This window comes from Phyllopteryx taeniolatus, chromosome 20 (genome assembly GCF_024500385.1).
Source record: "Phyllopteryx taeniolatus isolate TA_2022b chromosome 20, UOR_Ptae_1.2, whole genome shotgun sequence".
Lineage (NCBI taxonomy): Eukaryota > Metazoa > Chordata > Actinopteri > Syngnathiformes > Syngnathidae > Phyllopteryx > Phyllopteryx taeniolatus.
In genome coordinates this window covers 15,137,273-15,149,993 of record NC_084521.1, presented here as the reverse complement: position 1 = coordinate 15,149,993, position 12,721 = coordinate 15,137,273, and the positions used below count along the sequence as shown (strand labels likewise).

Here is a 12,721-nt window from a genome sequence, read left to right as displayed (position 1 = left end):
GACGAGAGTGAACACGGCCAGGGACGCTTGCAAACAATTTTGGTTCTATTTCACAGCCAACAATGTTTGGCGGACTCACTGGAATCTCTGCGGGTTCAGACAATTTGATTCACTAATTCCTGCCCAAGTAATGTTAAATATTTCAATTAACTAGTGGTTAAACATACCGGTGTTTGTTGTTGGCAATGACATATTTTTAATGGACAACAAACAGTATATTACATTATTATAATAGTTAGACAACAAACAGAAATGCTCATAGGCTACTACAAGGCTGTGTAGGTCTATACCTTTTTGCTTCTTTTGATTTTTGATCAATTTGGCTGTTATTTATATATCATACATCTATATTCTAATTTGCATTTGTAATATTACTGTATCCATATATATTCAACTTACATAACTTTTGCACATTTTGCTTTTTTTTTTTTTTTGCTAAGCTTTTTATTCATCTTCACTCATGTGGAAGTGCATTTCTCATTTGCCCCGTTAGACGTAGCCTGCGACTCTTCAGAAAGCTCTAATGTTCTTATTAGTTCCTGCTGCTTATTCGTCATGAGATACTGCCCAGAAAGCCCCCAAAATGGTGGCCCCTTGAATTTCACACGCCTCGGGGCTTGTCAGGTCTGCACCCAACATGGACATTCATCCAATTTTATAAGTCCCAAATCCCAATACAGTAGAGTATCTGAAAATGCCGGGGAATGTTTATAACCTTGGGGGCAAGAAGTGTCCTCGAGTCTCGAGTGGCGCATACATAGCCATGAAGGCGCCTGCAGGTAAAGTATTACTGCATTTTAAGAGCCTTCTAGACTGACTCAAATCCTGTTAGCAGCCCAGCTCCCACAGTCAGTCTTCAGTCCAGCCTCTCAATTATGTCCGTACCTTCTTCTTTCTCGTGAGATTCAAAGAGAAATAGCATCCACCTGACAGCTTTGTGTCTACCGAGGTCACAGTCGTGTGTATTTTGCACAAGGTCGTATGCGTGCGCATGAGAAATTTGAGCTCGTGCACTGTCACAGTCATTTATTTGGGTCTAATGCTCATTTCGTCATTTAATGCCCAGACTGGATTGGATTGAAAAAGCAGTTTTTGCGCCATGCAAGTGGGCAGAGACTGAATGTGTTAATATGTGAGCGCGTGAACGCGTGCACACAAGTCATTTTTTGTGATCGCGTGACCCAACTCTGTGTAGTTGGGGAAAGATCCAAGATGATAGCTCGGCAGCGGAGAAAAGAAATCAATGTTGCGGTGGGATGGAGGGAAGTGGGGATTTTTGACACCCCGGCAACACACATACACAGTCAAACGTCTTTGGGAATGTGCTTTTGCTGTAGACAAACATCACACCCCTTGGAAAACTTCTCAAAACTTTGACATCCAGCTTGGTGTGGTGGATGAATGCAGAGTAGACCCCCCCCCCTCCTCAATTCTAAAGATTTCTTAGCGTTTTTGTCTATCTGCAAAAATCAACGTCTTTCTTTTTTTGCTCCAAAATGGATTCATGCGCTTGGCATCTGACTAAAAAGAGGCAGACTTGGCACAGCAGTCGGGCACGGTCAGCAAGCCTCCTTTGACACCAAATGTTCAAATCCACTTCGAATCCCAATGGTCATCTATCTGCATGCACATTTGCGCCAGGACACATTCTCAGTAACGGGGCACCATGATTAAACTGAAGATTGCGATTTTAATTGCCATTTTAACACTCTTAATCAGAGTAAAATCCACTGTAGCCGCATGGATAGTGATTTGGCCTGGGGAAACAGGATCACGGCAACCTGCTTCATGACATGTAAAGAGATTCCGAAAGGGGAATTTGCACAGATGTCCCATCATTTAGTAGCCATCAATAATGCTTTCATTTCCTTCAAACATCTGCTGGTGTTGTCTCTAAAACATTTAAGGGCACGGGAGTCCTTTTTTTTTGCTTCTCAAACTCGCAAAGCTTTTTAAAAGTCGCTTTTAAACTTGCACGAGGCAGGGGTCACCAACATGGTAGCCGCGGGCACTAGGTCGCCTCCAAGGACCACCGGAGTAGCCCGCGGGACTGTTCTAAAAATAGCTCACCAGTGATGGGACATTGTCATTTCCTAGGAATGTTGTACATGTGATCATTTGAAAATGTTAACACTTCCAGAGATTTATACAAATAAAGTGTTGCATATCGATGTAAAATCCTTGTAAAATCCATCCATTCATTTTCTGTACCGCTTATCCTTTCCTTCTTAAATAAACGTAAAAAAACAATCCTTGATAAATGACGCGACGTTTACGACGATGTTCCAATCGGAATAGACACACGTTGAAGGAATCGCTTCGAGTGGCAAGAACTGACTATAAACCAGAATAGAAAAACTGACAGTTGAGGGTAAGGAATGCCAGAACTCACACTGAGCAACATGTATGATTAGAGAAATAATGCGTTTGCCAATGATTATATTTTTGTTTGTGGACAAGACAGTGCACACTGTGCTCATTGCCGAAAATGAGTCATGACTGGCTTGCGGTCTTAGTTCTGTCGAAAACCAATTTTGTCATTATGTCACAATCATGCTAATGTGTGACATTTCCAGTAAATTTGGCAGATCAGAGGTCGAGGTGTGTAAGAGAGCGAGAGAGAGAATGGAAGAGATGGGAGAAGTTTATGGATGCCCAGCGGTGTCGAACGGGGCAAAAAACTGGCACAACTGTCTTGGGCACCTCTCGCTCTTGTTGAGCCCATGTGCGAAAATACACACAATTAGGGTGACAGGGGCTGTGTGGGTCAGTCCTCATGTACAGTTTGTCATCCCATTTAAAATCGAGTGAATATGGATATTTGACTTCTATAGTAGTAAATGGCAGTGAAGGAGTGGCTTCTGGGGGAGAATTTTTAAGAGAATGGATTGCCTCCATTTGTCAGGTTTTTTTTTTTTTTGTCTAGAAATTAAAGGAAAGGAAAACCATGAGTCGCATAAACAGAGTCCCAAAATGTACATAATTAATGCGATTATATTTTCAGATCAGATTAATAATTGCTCTTTGCTGCCATCTCATAGAGTTATACACCACAGCGGGAAACTGATTGGTGTGAAGAATTGAAAACTCACATTTCAGCTCTAAACGTATGAAATCTGTATTGCCCAGGTTTTCCAGGAAGACCCCATAAGGTGCGCTGGTCTTGAAGTAGAACGAGATGTCGGCGCTCGTCTCCCCCTGGAAGGTGGCAAAGTGAAGGTAGGATGATGGGGTGGTGAATGAAGCGGCATTCCAGTAGTTATCTGTAAAAACACAGAGGAATTGATTTTCAACCCACAATTAGCACATCTATTTCATGATAAATAACTTCAATATAGTAGAGGTTTCGTTTTAATAGCCTGTCATTTTCTGCAAGTTCAGTAATATTTAATGAAGTATTGATTAGGCCTATAGTTTAAATACACCGGCACAATCAGATAATTTCTCGTCGATCCAAATGGGAAACCGCGGAGGTGATAGGGCTTAAAAGCGTCGCTCGACTTCGGATAACAACTTTTCTAATGACTTTTGATTGAAGCCGAAGAAGCGGCTGCTAATGAAGACAAAGTAGCTTCATGCTAAACAGCTGCTAATGAATTATCAGACTGTGGTTGATGAAGTGACGCCACCGCTGCTGCCTCCCTGCGCCTCGTCATGGCTCTGTGCGACGATGATTGCTCAGAGAATGTTCATCAGGGGAGAAGACATTTTAAAAGTATAAAAAGTCACATGAAAGAGGGAAGAAAAGAAATGGAGGAACTGGTTAGCACATCTGCCTCACAGTTCTGAGGACCGGGGTTCAATCCCCGGCCCCGCCTGTGTGGCGTTTGCATGTTCTCCCCGTGCCTGCGTGGGTTTTCTCCGGGTACTCCGGTTTCCTCCCACATCCCCAAAAACATGCACGGTAGGTTAATTGAAGACCCTAAATTGTCCGTAGGTGTGAATGTGAGTGCGAATGCTCGTTTGTTTATATGTGCCCTGCGATTGGCTGGCAACCAGTTCAGGGTGTACCCGGCCTCCTGCCCGCAGTTAGCTGGGATAGGCTTCAGCATACCCTCGACCCTAGTGAGGATAATCGGTGTAGATAATGGATGAATGGATGAATTTATACTGTACAGTATTTATGGCCAGTCGTGACTTTATTTCTGCGTTAGCACAAATTCGGGTTGCGTCATTGCTGCAGATATGGAAATCTGTGGTCGCCAGAGGATCCCCGGCATTGTTCTGGCGCCACAATCAAACCGTATTTAGCTGAAGTGGCAATGCTTGTAATGTTAACGTTGTGACGAAGTGAGTATTGTAGAAAGTAGTATTGGGCAACACTGAAAAGAATAAACGTTAAATTACAGGAATTTTAACAAGCAGAAACAGAGGATGTTTACTCAATCAAAATAAACTGTTCATACTAATGATAGTGTTTCTCGTGTATTTCTTTGTTTGTCAAACTTACAATGAAGTATAACTTGATATGATTCTCATCAGTCCTAATCCTAAGGCTGGTATGTTATTAAAAACATTCTTTCATGTCTTTTAACAACTTTGTTCTTGTAGTTTAATGATTTGTTCTATTCATTGTCGTCCTTTTGTAGTATTGGAATGTGAATCAACTTTTCCTTATCTTCAGACAGAATGTGAAGCTCAAGCATGTTTATTTTGGCAAAAAACAAGTTTGCAAAAGCATAGCAAGTAGTGTTTTTGTCAGCGTGTGTGTGTCTGTCTGCTCATGGACATCAGCTCTGTGCATCTATGTAAGTACGTGTGTGTGTGTGTGTGTGTGTGTGTTTGCGTCTCCTGAATCTTTGCGATAAGTGTTCCCGCATGACATAGCTTAGAGCCGCGTTATCCTGATTGCCTTACAGCCTGTCACCGGGGGCAAGGGCAGATAGCGGCCATGTACACACACGTGTACAGTATAAACCCGCACGGCCACTAATTAATGCGGTTTTGATGATTTGTACTGTATTTTTCAACATGGAATATAGTACTGCTTACCGTTTTTTTTCTTTTTTCTTTTTACAAGAATATTAGTATTATTACTGGATGGGGTTAGTTCAGACCAGAGGAAAAAAACTAATTGTGTTCAATGTGATGCACAATCATAGCAAGATCAATGTTCAGGTTTTCTGAGTGAGAAACTCAGAGCTAGGATAATGACCAAATTGTATTCTTTATTTGAAAAAACAAAACAAAAACAAAACAAGACAAGACATGAAGCCAGCTGAAAAAAAGCACGCGTACACTTTTCTTAGTGGAACAAAGTCAATATATAGAACTATTGAATGCTTCTCTAGTCTGCATTGACTGTATCAAACCACAAACACACATAAACAAGGTGAAAAAGTGAACGGTAGTGTGATATAGATTTGTATGCACTGCCTGAAACGTCAAAAGCCAAGAGCAAGAATCGAGGTAGAAAAGGGCTGACAGCGACATATAGAAGCAGGAAGGACACAAGGATAAAGACGTACAACCTCAGGCTGAGTCACGCTTCAGGAGGGGGGAGAGACAACAAGAAGGGGGAAAAAAACGTGGGAGGTTACGGAGGCAGAGCTCAAAGGATATAAGGGATGAGGTGCAGGAAATGTGAGGGAGGCAGAAAGTGAATTTTGGAGAATTACAGAAATAAGTCGTGGAGCCCAGATAAATCCTATGCTTTCCCACAAAGAGAGACAACCACATTATAATGGTCATCAAACCTTCATGCACATGAATGTCTTTCGTGAATGTCTGATACGTAATTGACCTCTCCAATGCACTAAGCATTGCCACTTATTCCACAGTTCTGGACTTAAAAACGATGCCAGCCCGATTTTGACATTTAGGCCCAAACCTGCGCGAGCCTGCTGACGTCGTCAGCAACAGAACAATAACCAGTGAAAATGGTGAGGTTAGTTCCATCTGAGTGGGCCTCTTTTGTTAAAATTGATCGCTGTATTGCTTCATTGTTGAACGAAGGCAGCCGCATGAAGTAAGTTCGTGCACATTCATTTCCGCCTGTACGCAGATTTTGTCAGTGTCAATGCTGTTGTGATTTCATCGCTCACCTTTGAACAAGAGTTTGGGAAGATGATGTGACACAGGCTTTTTTTTTTTTTTTTTCCCCCCTCCCATGTGAAGTTAAATCTGTTTGTACGGTCGTGGTGTCATGTGACCGCGATGGACTTTGATGGGCACGACTGGCTGAAGCTGGCAGGCGTTCCCAGGACAATTAGTTATTTACAGATTGCTCCAAAACGGATTGATTTTATTGGAACTGACTGCCACTGTACGTTAATTTACTGTGTTTGCAGCACTATGACATTTTGCAAAATGAAAAGTCCTAAAAACATGCATTATTGTTATTATTATTATTATTATTATTATTCATATTATTATTAGTCCTGCATTCCACGTGATGCTGCACTGACAACGCAAAGGAGAGTGGATGCAAAGTGAAAATTGAAATCAGCGCACGAGAATGTGTGTAGTCCGACTTACAAAACATCACGCACACCCTTGATCAGAAGTTTTTCAGCTTGGAACCGTTTGCCCTTGCTTCGGTACTCAATGTGGAAATGAGCTGTTGCTGCTGCTCTTTGCGCCTTTCTTATCCACAGCATGGGTGAATCTGATCCAGGGCTACCGGCCACCTCGAAATCCTAAAAATCGGAGTCATTTGCCTTGTCACCCACGACAGGAAGCTGTGGTATAGACTGCTTTTTATTTAGGGGAGCTATTATAGCATAAAATATTGCTTGTATCCATGTTTGGCTCTCTGGAGTGCCTGCTCACCCATCAAGTGGGGCATTTAACAACCAAACACATCTTTTGTGAGATGCCTCTTTTCGAAAATTTGACTGTGAGCAAACTGTTGTGCTGGATTGTAGGGGGACAGCAGGACGACATAATTACATTGCAAAATTATAAAAAAGTACATTTACATAATTCCACTTTACACTGCGCTTGTCCGCCCATGATTTGGGAACGAAGACCCACCATTTCCAGTCAAATTCAAAGCCAGTTTTCAAGGATTACATGAGTGCACTATCATGCCAAATCCAAAACGCGAGCGGAGCTGCACTGTTAGCGCAGATTAGTGTAAACTAATATGATCAATGTGGGGGAGCGGGGTATTTGTGTATGGCGATGTGTGTGATAGACGCCGCAAGTCCAGATCGGCACGCTACCGTAATTGGCAAGTTCAACTCAGGGGCTTGGGGATGAAGTAAAAAAAAAAACAAACAACAAAACAACACAATCTTCATGAGTACTTTCATCAAACTCTGTTATTATTCAATTCCTGGTAGTCATGGTAACGTACTCACCACTGGCCTAGCAATAGGAGGGGACAGGGTGGGCATTGACTCATTTTCTGTACATGAGACAGAACCCCCAAAAAACAAAGAGATTCCAACAAGTGGATGTGAAATTTGCTATAATTCTTTATCTTTTGTGCATTTTGATTAAATAATGTCAAACACCTTTTACTGTATTAAGAGATATCCCAAGTGTTTAAATGTAATTTTAAAAAATGCATAATATGTCTGATTTACATAATTTCCTCACATTTCTCGCAACACCACATTGTTTTAGTTTGTTTATTCAACTAAAAGTACTGAATATCAATATGGCTTCTGTATTCTTTGTTTTTTTTACTGTATGCGGGTCTTGATGGAAAAGGTTTGGACACCAAGGCTTACAGACAAAAGAAGTTAAAGGCCAAAAATCAAAAATAACCCCCCAAAAAAAGTTATTTGGTGAAGTTTCTAATCTAAACTCTTGTGCTTCTGCATGAACGTTTTTTTTTTATCTTGAATATCAGTACACAAGAAACCACAGTGCCTTTCAGGGACATTCAACTTGAGTTATAAATGCTTTCCTTGACAAGTTATTATTTTATCTGTCTAGTCGGCTCTCAAGGTAGATACAGAAATTGTCATTTATGCTGCTTCTTGTGCTCTTCGCCTGGAGCATTTCTGCACAGCCAAAGCATTGTAACCTTCATGGTGAAGAGAGGCAGCTTTGACTTTTGTTTGTTTTCGAAATCTATAATATCTCAACATTTGGCACTGGCTTTCGGCGTCATCTATTTGTTTTGAGCTTCCACTGACAGAGTTTCATTTTGTAATAATGAATAGTACCACCATGACAGAGTGAGGACTAACGTCAAATAAAATAGCACCATCTACGATGGACCTGCTTGGCTAGGTTCTAGGACCAGCAGATGGTACGGATGACTGGCTGATTTGACCCATTCAGTCATTAGCATGGAGATGTCCAAATACACAGGCACATTAACCACTAAAATTCATGCCCAGCAGAGCATTTCATCATAATATTTATTGTATTGTATTGTAATTGGTTACTCTTACTTGAGAACTGTCTCTCTCAATCAGTTTTTGTTGTTATTTTTTTGTCGTCATTTTCCCTTCTGATCAAACATTCGTGGCTATAAGTTGCGCAACAATAAGAATTTCAGTGTTTTGCAAAAACACGAGTATCACTCACTTCAATGTTTTTAAATGAAGGCGTGGAATGTTACGGAAACATTAAAACATTATCTTTACCCAGAAAGAACCCTTCTTTTTTGCAGACACCATCCATCCATCCATTTTCTACTGCTTATCTGAGGTCAGGTCGCGGGGGCAGTAGCTTTAGCAGGGAAGTCCAGACTTCCCTCTCCCCAGCCACTTCATCCAGGTCTTCCGGGGGGATCCCGAGGCGTTCCCAGGCCAGCCGAAAGACGTAGTCTATCCAGCGTGTCCTGGGTCGTCCCCGGGGTCTCCTCTCGTTGGGCCGTGGCCGTAACACCTCACCAGGGAGGCGTCCGGGAGGCATCCGAATCAGATGCCCCAGCCACCTCATCTAGCTCCTCTCGATGTGGAGGAGAAGCGGCTCTACTCTGAGATCCTCCCGGATGACCGAGCTTCTCACCCTATTTCTAAGGGAGAGCCCGGACACCCTGCAGAGGAAACTCATTTCGGCCGCTTGTATCCGGGATCTTGTTCTTTCGGTCACGACCCACAGCTTGTGACCATAGGTGAGGGTAGGAACGTAGATCGACCGGTAAATTGAGCGCTCCGCCTTTCGGCTTAGCTCCTTCTTTACCGCAACGGACCGATACAAAGTCGGCATCACTGCACCTGACGATCTGCCGTTCCATTCTTCCCTCACTCGTGAACAAGACCCCAACATACTTGAACTCCTCCACTTGGGGCAGGATCTCATCCCCGACCTGGAGAGGGCACGCCACCCTTTTCCATGACACATGTAATCAAAACATAGTTAGTTTTCAAGTAATATTATTGGTTGTTTTGTTGTTGTTGCAAGAGTCCAATGCATCACTAAATGATGCTTCAAGGTATTTGTTTAAAATAAAAAACTAAAAACAAAATTATTAGCTAAAAAAAATTACGAAAAAAGCAATTGGTAAGACCAAACATACGTGTATATGCATATTTTTACTTCACCAAATTCCCAAAATGTAATTTCCTTCCTTGTTATTAGTGAACACGGCAGCAATGAGCCCTTGCTATTTGAGTGAATATACAGTATTTCCTTTTCATGAATTTTTTTTATGTCACTGCTTCATTAAGGGTCATTCACGAGTCACGCGTCACACTGCATGTGTATTGCATTATTATATGCACTCGATGCTTTGCATTATTTCCTACAATCTATTTTCATTCCCATCTATTAATATTAATTGCTCAACCTATTTTAATATAACTACATTGGACTAATTCCTCTCTGTCGAACTGATGATTGTAAATGCTCATATTAAAGTATTCGCGGCAATGGGCTCCATTAATGCCAAAGCATGTGCGCACACTCGCTCTTGCATGCATTACAGACCTGACTATACCACACACAGACAATCAAGCACCAGAACTTTCCCCCCCAAAACATTAGTCATTGCCTTTGAAAGCCGTAATCGTATGGCAGCCGAGCGTCATGCCCAGTATGAGAGGCATCAATCTTGTACCCACTTGCTATTCAAATGTGACATTTTTAATACATGTTTAATGGGCCAACTATAATATGGGCTCCATGTTTCCATTTCTTGGTCAGCAATGCAACGATCATTTCTCAAAGTCATCTTCATTTTAAAGTTAGTTTATTCCTTTGAAACACAAGTGAGAGAGGGGTCCATCTTTGGTAATTGCGCAGGCCATACCGCCATGTACACACACGGATGCACACGCGCAGATGTGATGTCATGGCTCATTAAATAATAGTTTGTTTATATGTTGGCAGCTCCATGATGATGAGACATTAGTATGAGCGCCACCGGATTGTTGACGAGGGGCCCATAATGAGTATGACACCAGCAAGGAGCCAGGCCAGGTGGTTTGTCATGTTCTGCATCCTGAACAGAACCAGGCCACTTCCTGTCGGACATACTGAGAGTTTAACGGTGTGCTATTTCATCATGCAACGCCTCAGCGGTTTTTAAATGTATCTCAGTGAGCGTTAAAAGGCTCATATCTAGACTTGTGCCGAGCAATGAGATTGCACAGGTCCACTCCATTATTCCCTTTACCGTGAAAAATGTGCAGTCAACAAGATGATGCACAAAGCATTACTATCATAATGATCAAGCTGCCTTGCACCAGAGATTAAATCCATGTTTGCTTTTCTTACGCTTAGGTGATTACTTTCCAGAACACCCCTAGTACTTTGTTACATCAAATCCCAGTTGCATACATAACCGTTCATATCTCTTCATGTCACATACTGCCCTGCAGTTCCATTATTGGAGCCGAGAGGGCGCTTTGTGTCACATTGTGTCTCTCCTTCCCCTCCCCTCTCTGTTTTCAGCACCTGTCTTCAATCAGCCTCACCACCACTGCCGTATAGAAGCCTGCCTGTTCCCGGAAATCCTCGCCTCAGTATTGCAGCCTCTCCTAGTGGTACCACGGCCCACCTTTTGTCAAGTAAGCCATACTGTTCCTCGCTTCCCTTGTTAACTCTTGTGTCATTCCTGCCACCAAGCCAGCCGCCTGTTCTGTCCACTGCCTGCCACCTGTCCACGCCGCCCCCTGCCAACACGTTCAGGACCGCCTCCATAACCTTTCCTCAATAAACTGCTCATCAGTTTACATCTGCCTCCGCCTGCTCTTGGGTCCAGCTACTTTCCACATGTGACAGAATACTTAGGCCACAATGGACCCAGCAACTCCGGAGGCTCTGAAGAACGCACTAACCCTCCAAGGCGCCCACATTGGACGACAGGACAAAAACCTGCAAGAAATCACCGAAACGCTCCCTTTCGCAACATGTCTCCCTCCTTTCCCAACAGAGGCAATCCGTTCAAGTACTCCTCCGGAGCCCGCAGCCTCCAAGCCACTCCGCTTCCCATGCAAAGAACCTCATGTCCCTCTGCCCGAGCCCTACTCCGGGACCTAGGTGCATGTAGCCAGTTTATTCTTAATTGCTCACTTGTATTCAATCTCCAACCGTACAGTTATCCCACCGAATGTTCCAAAGTAGCATATGTCACTAACCTCCTCCGCGGCAAAGCAGCAAAACGGTCCACTTCATTATGGCAAAACTACTCTCCGGTACTTCATTCAGTCGATTCTTTTTCCGCCGAACTCCGCAAAGTATTTGATCACCCAGTTCAGGGCAAAGAAGCCATCCGTCACCTCCTCATGCTCACGCAGGGCGCTAAATCAGCAGCGGAATATTCCATTGAGTTCCGGATATTGGCAGGTGAATGCGGGTGGGACGACACGGCGCTTGGGGAGATTTTTTCAAATGGCCTCTCCGACCAACTCAAGGATGAGCTAGCGGTCCGGGACGAGCCTTCCTCTCTCGAGGATCTCATCGCCCTTTCCATTCGGCTTGATAACCGACTGCGAGAGAGATCACGAGAGAGGAGGGTACGCGTATGTAAGAATCCTCCCATTCAGAGGACCATACCGTTGGCTTCTCACCCGCCTCCCGCACTTCCGTCACTCCCCGTAGCTACCACAGAGCCCATGCAAATTGGTCAAATGCATCTAGACCCACAGGAGCGTCAGCGTCGAGTCATCCAGCGGCTGTGTATCTACTGCGGTCAATCCGGTCACTTTATTTCCTCACGCCCCCTCCAATCAAAAGACCAGGCTCACCGCGACCCGAGAGCGTTGTGGTGAGCCAAACCTCCATTCCCTCAAGCTCGCCCTCTCGCATGACCGTTCCCGCTTGCATTATAGTTTCTTCTCAGAACACCCCCATTACTGCCCTTATAGATTCCGGTGGCGATGACAACTTCATTCATGAAGCAATAACTCACCAGCTCCAAATCCCTCTCCAACCACTTCTGTCCCCGAAGAGGGTCACAGCCCTGGATGGCCGAATCATCTCCCCCGTTACCCACCAAACAGTGCCATTCACCTTGCTCATTTCGGGTAATCACCGTGAGAACATCTTACTTTTTGTTATCACTTCACCTGATACCCCATGAGTCCTTGGAATTCCCTGGCTCAAAAAACACAAGCCCACGATGGACTGAACTACCATTCATTATTTGGACAGACCACAAGAATCTCTCTTACCTCCGTTCCGCCAAACGCCTTAACCCTCGACAAGCTCGCTGGGCTCTTCTTGAGCAGGTTTAATTTCAGTCTCTCCTTCCGTCCTGGCTCCAAAAACAGCAAACCAGATGCTCTGTCTCGACTTTACTCACACCCATCCCGCCCTGACAAACCAGAACCCATCCTTCCTTCCTCGTGCTTCGCTGGAGCAGCCACTTGGT

At 43.7% G+C, this 12,721-nt stretch overlaps 1 protein-coding gene across 3 annotated transcripts in view; it reads right to left on the bottom strand.

The window, feature by feature from the left end:
* cntnap2a (contactin associated protein 2a) overlaps positions 1-12,721 on the bottom strand; it is a 294,944-nt gene that overhangs the window by 36,099 nt on the left and 246,124 nt on the right. For all 3 annotated transcript variants that reach the window (XM_061758709.1, XM_061758710.1, XM_061758711.1), the window contains exon 18: positions 3,093-3,263. In XM_061758709.1, the coding sequence (XP_061614693.1) occupies positions 3,093-3,263 (171 nt within the window). The remainder of the gene's footprint in view (positions 1-3,092; positions 3,264-12,721) is intronic.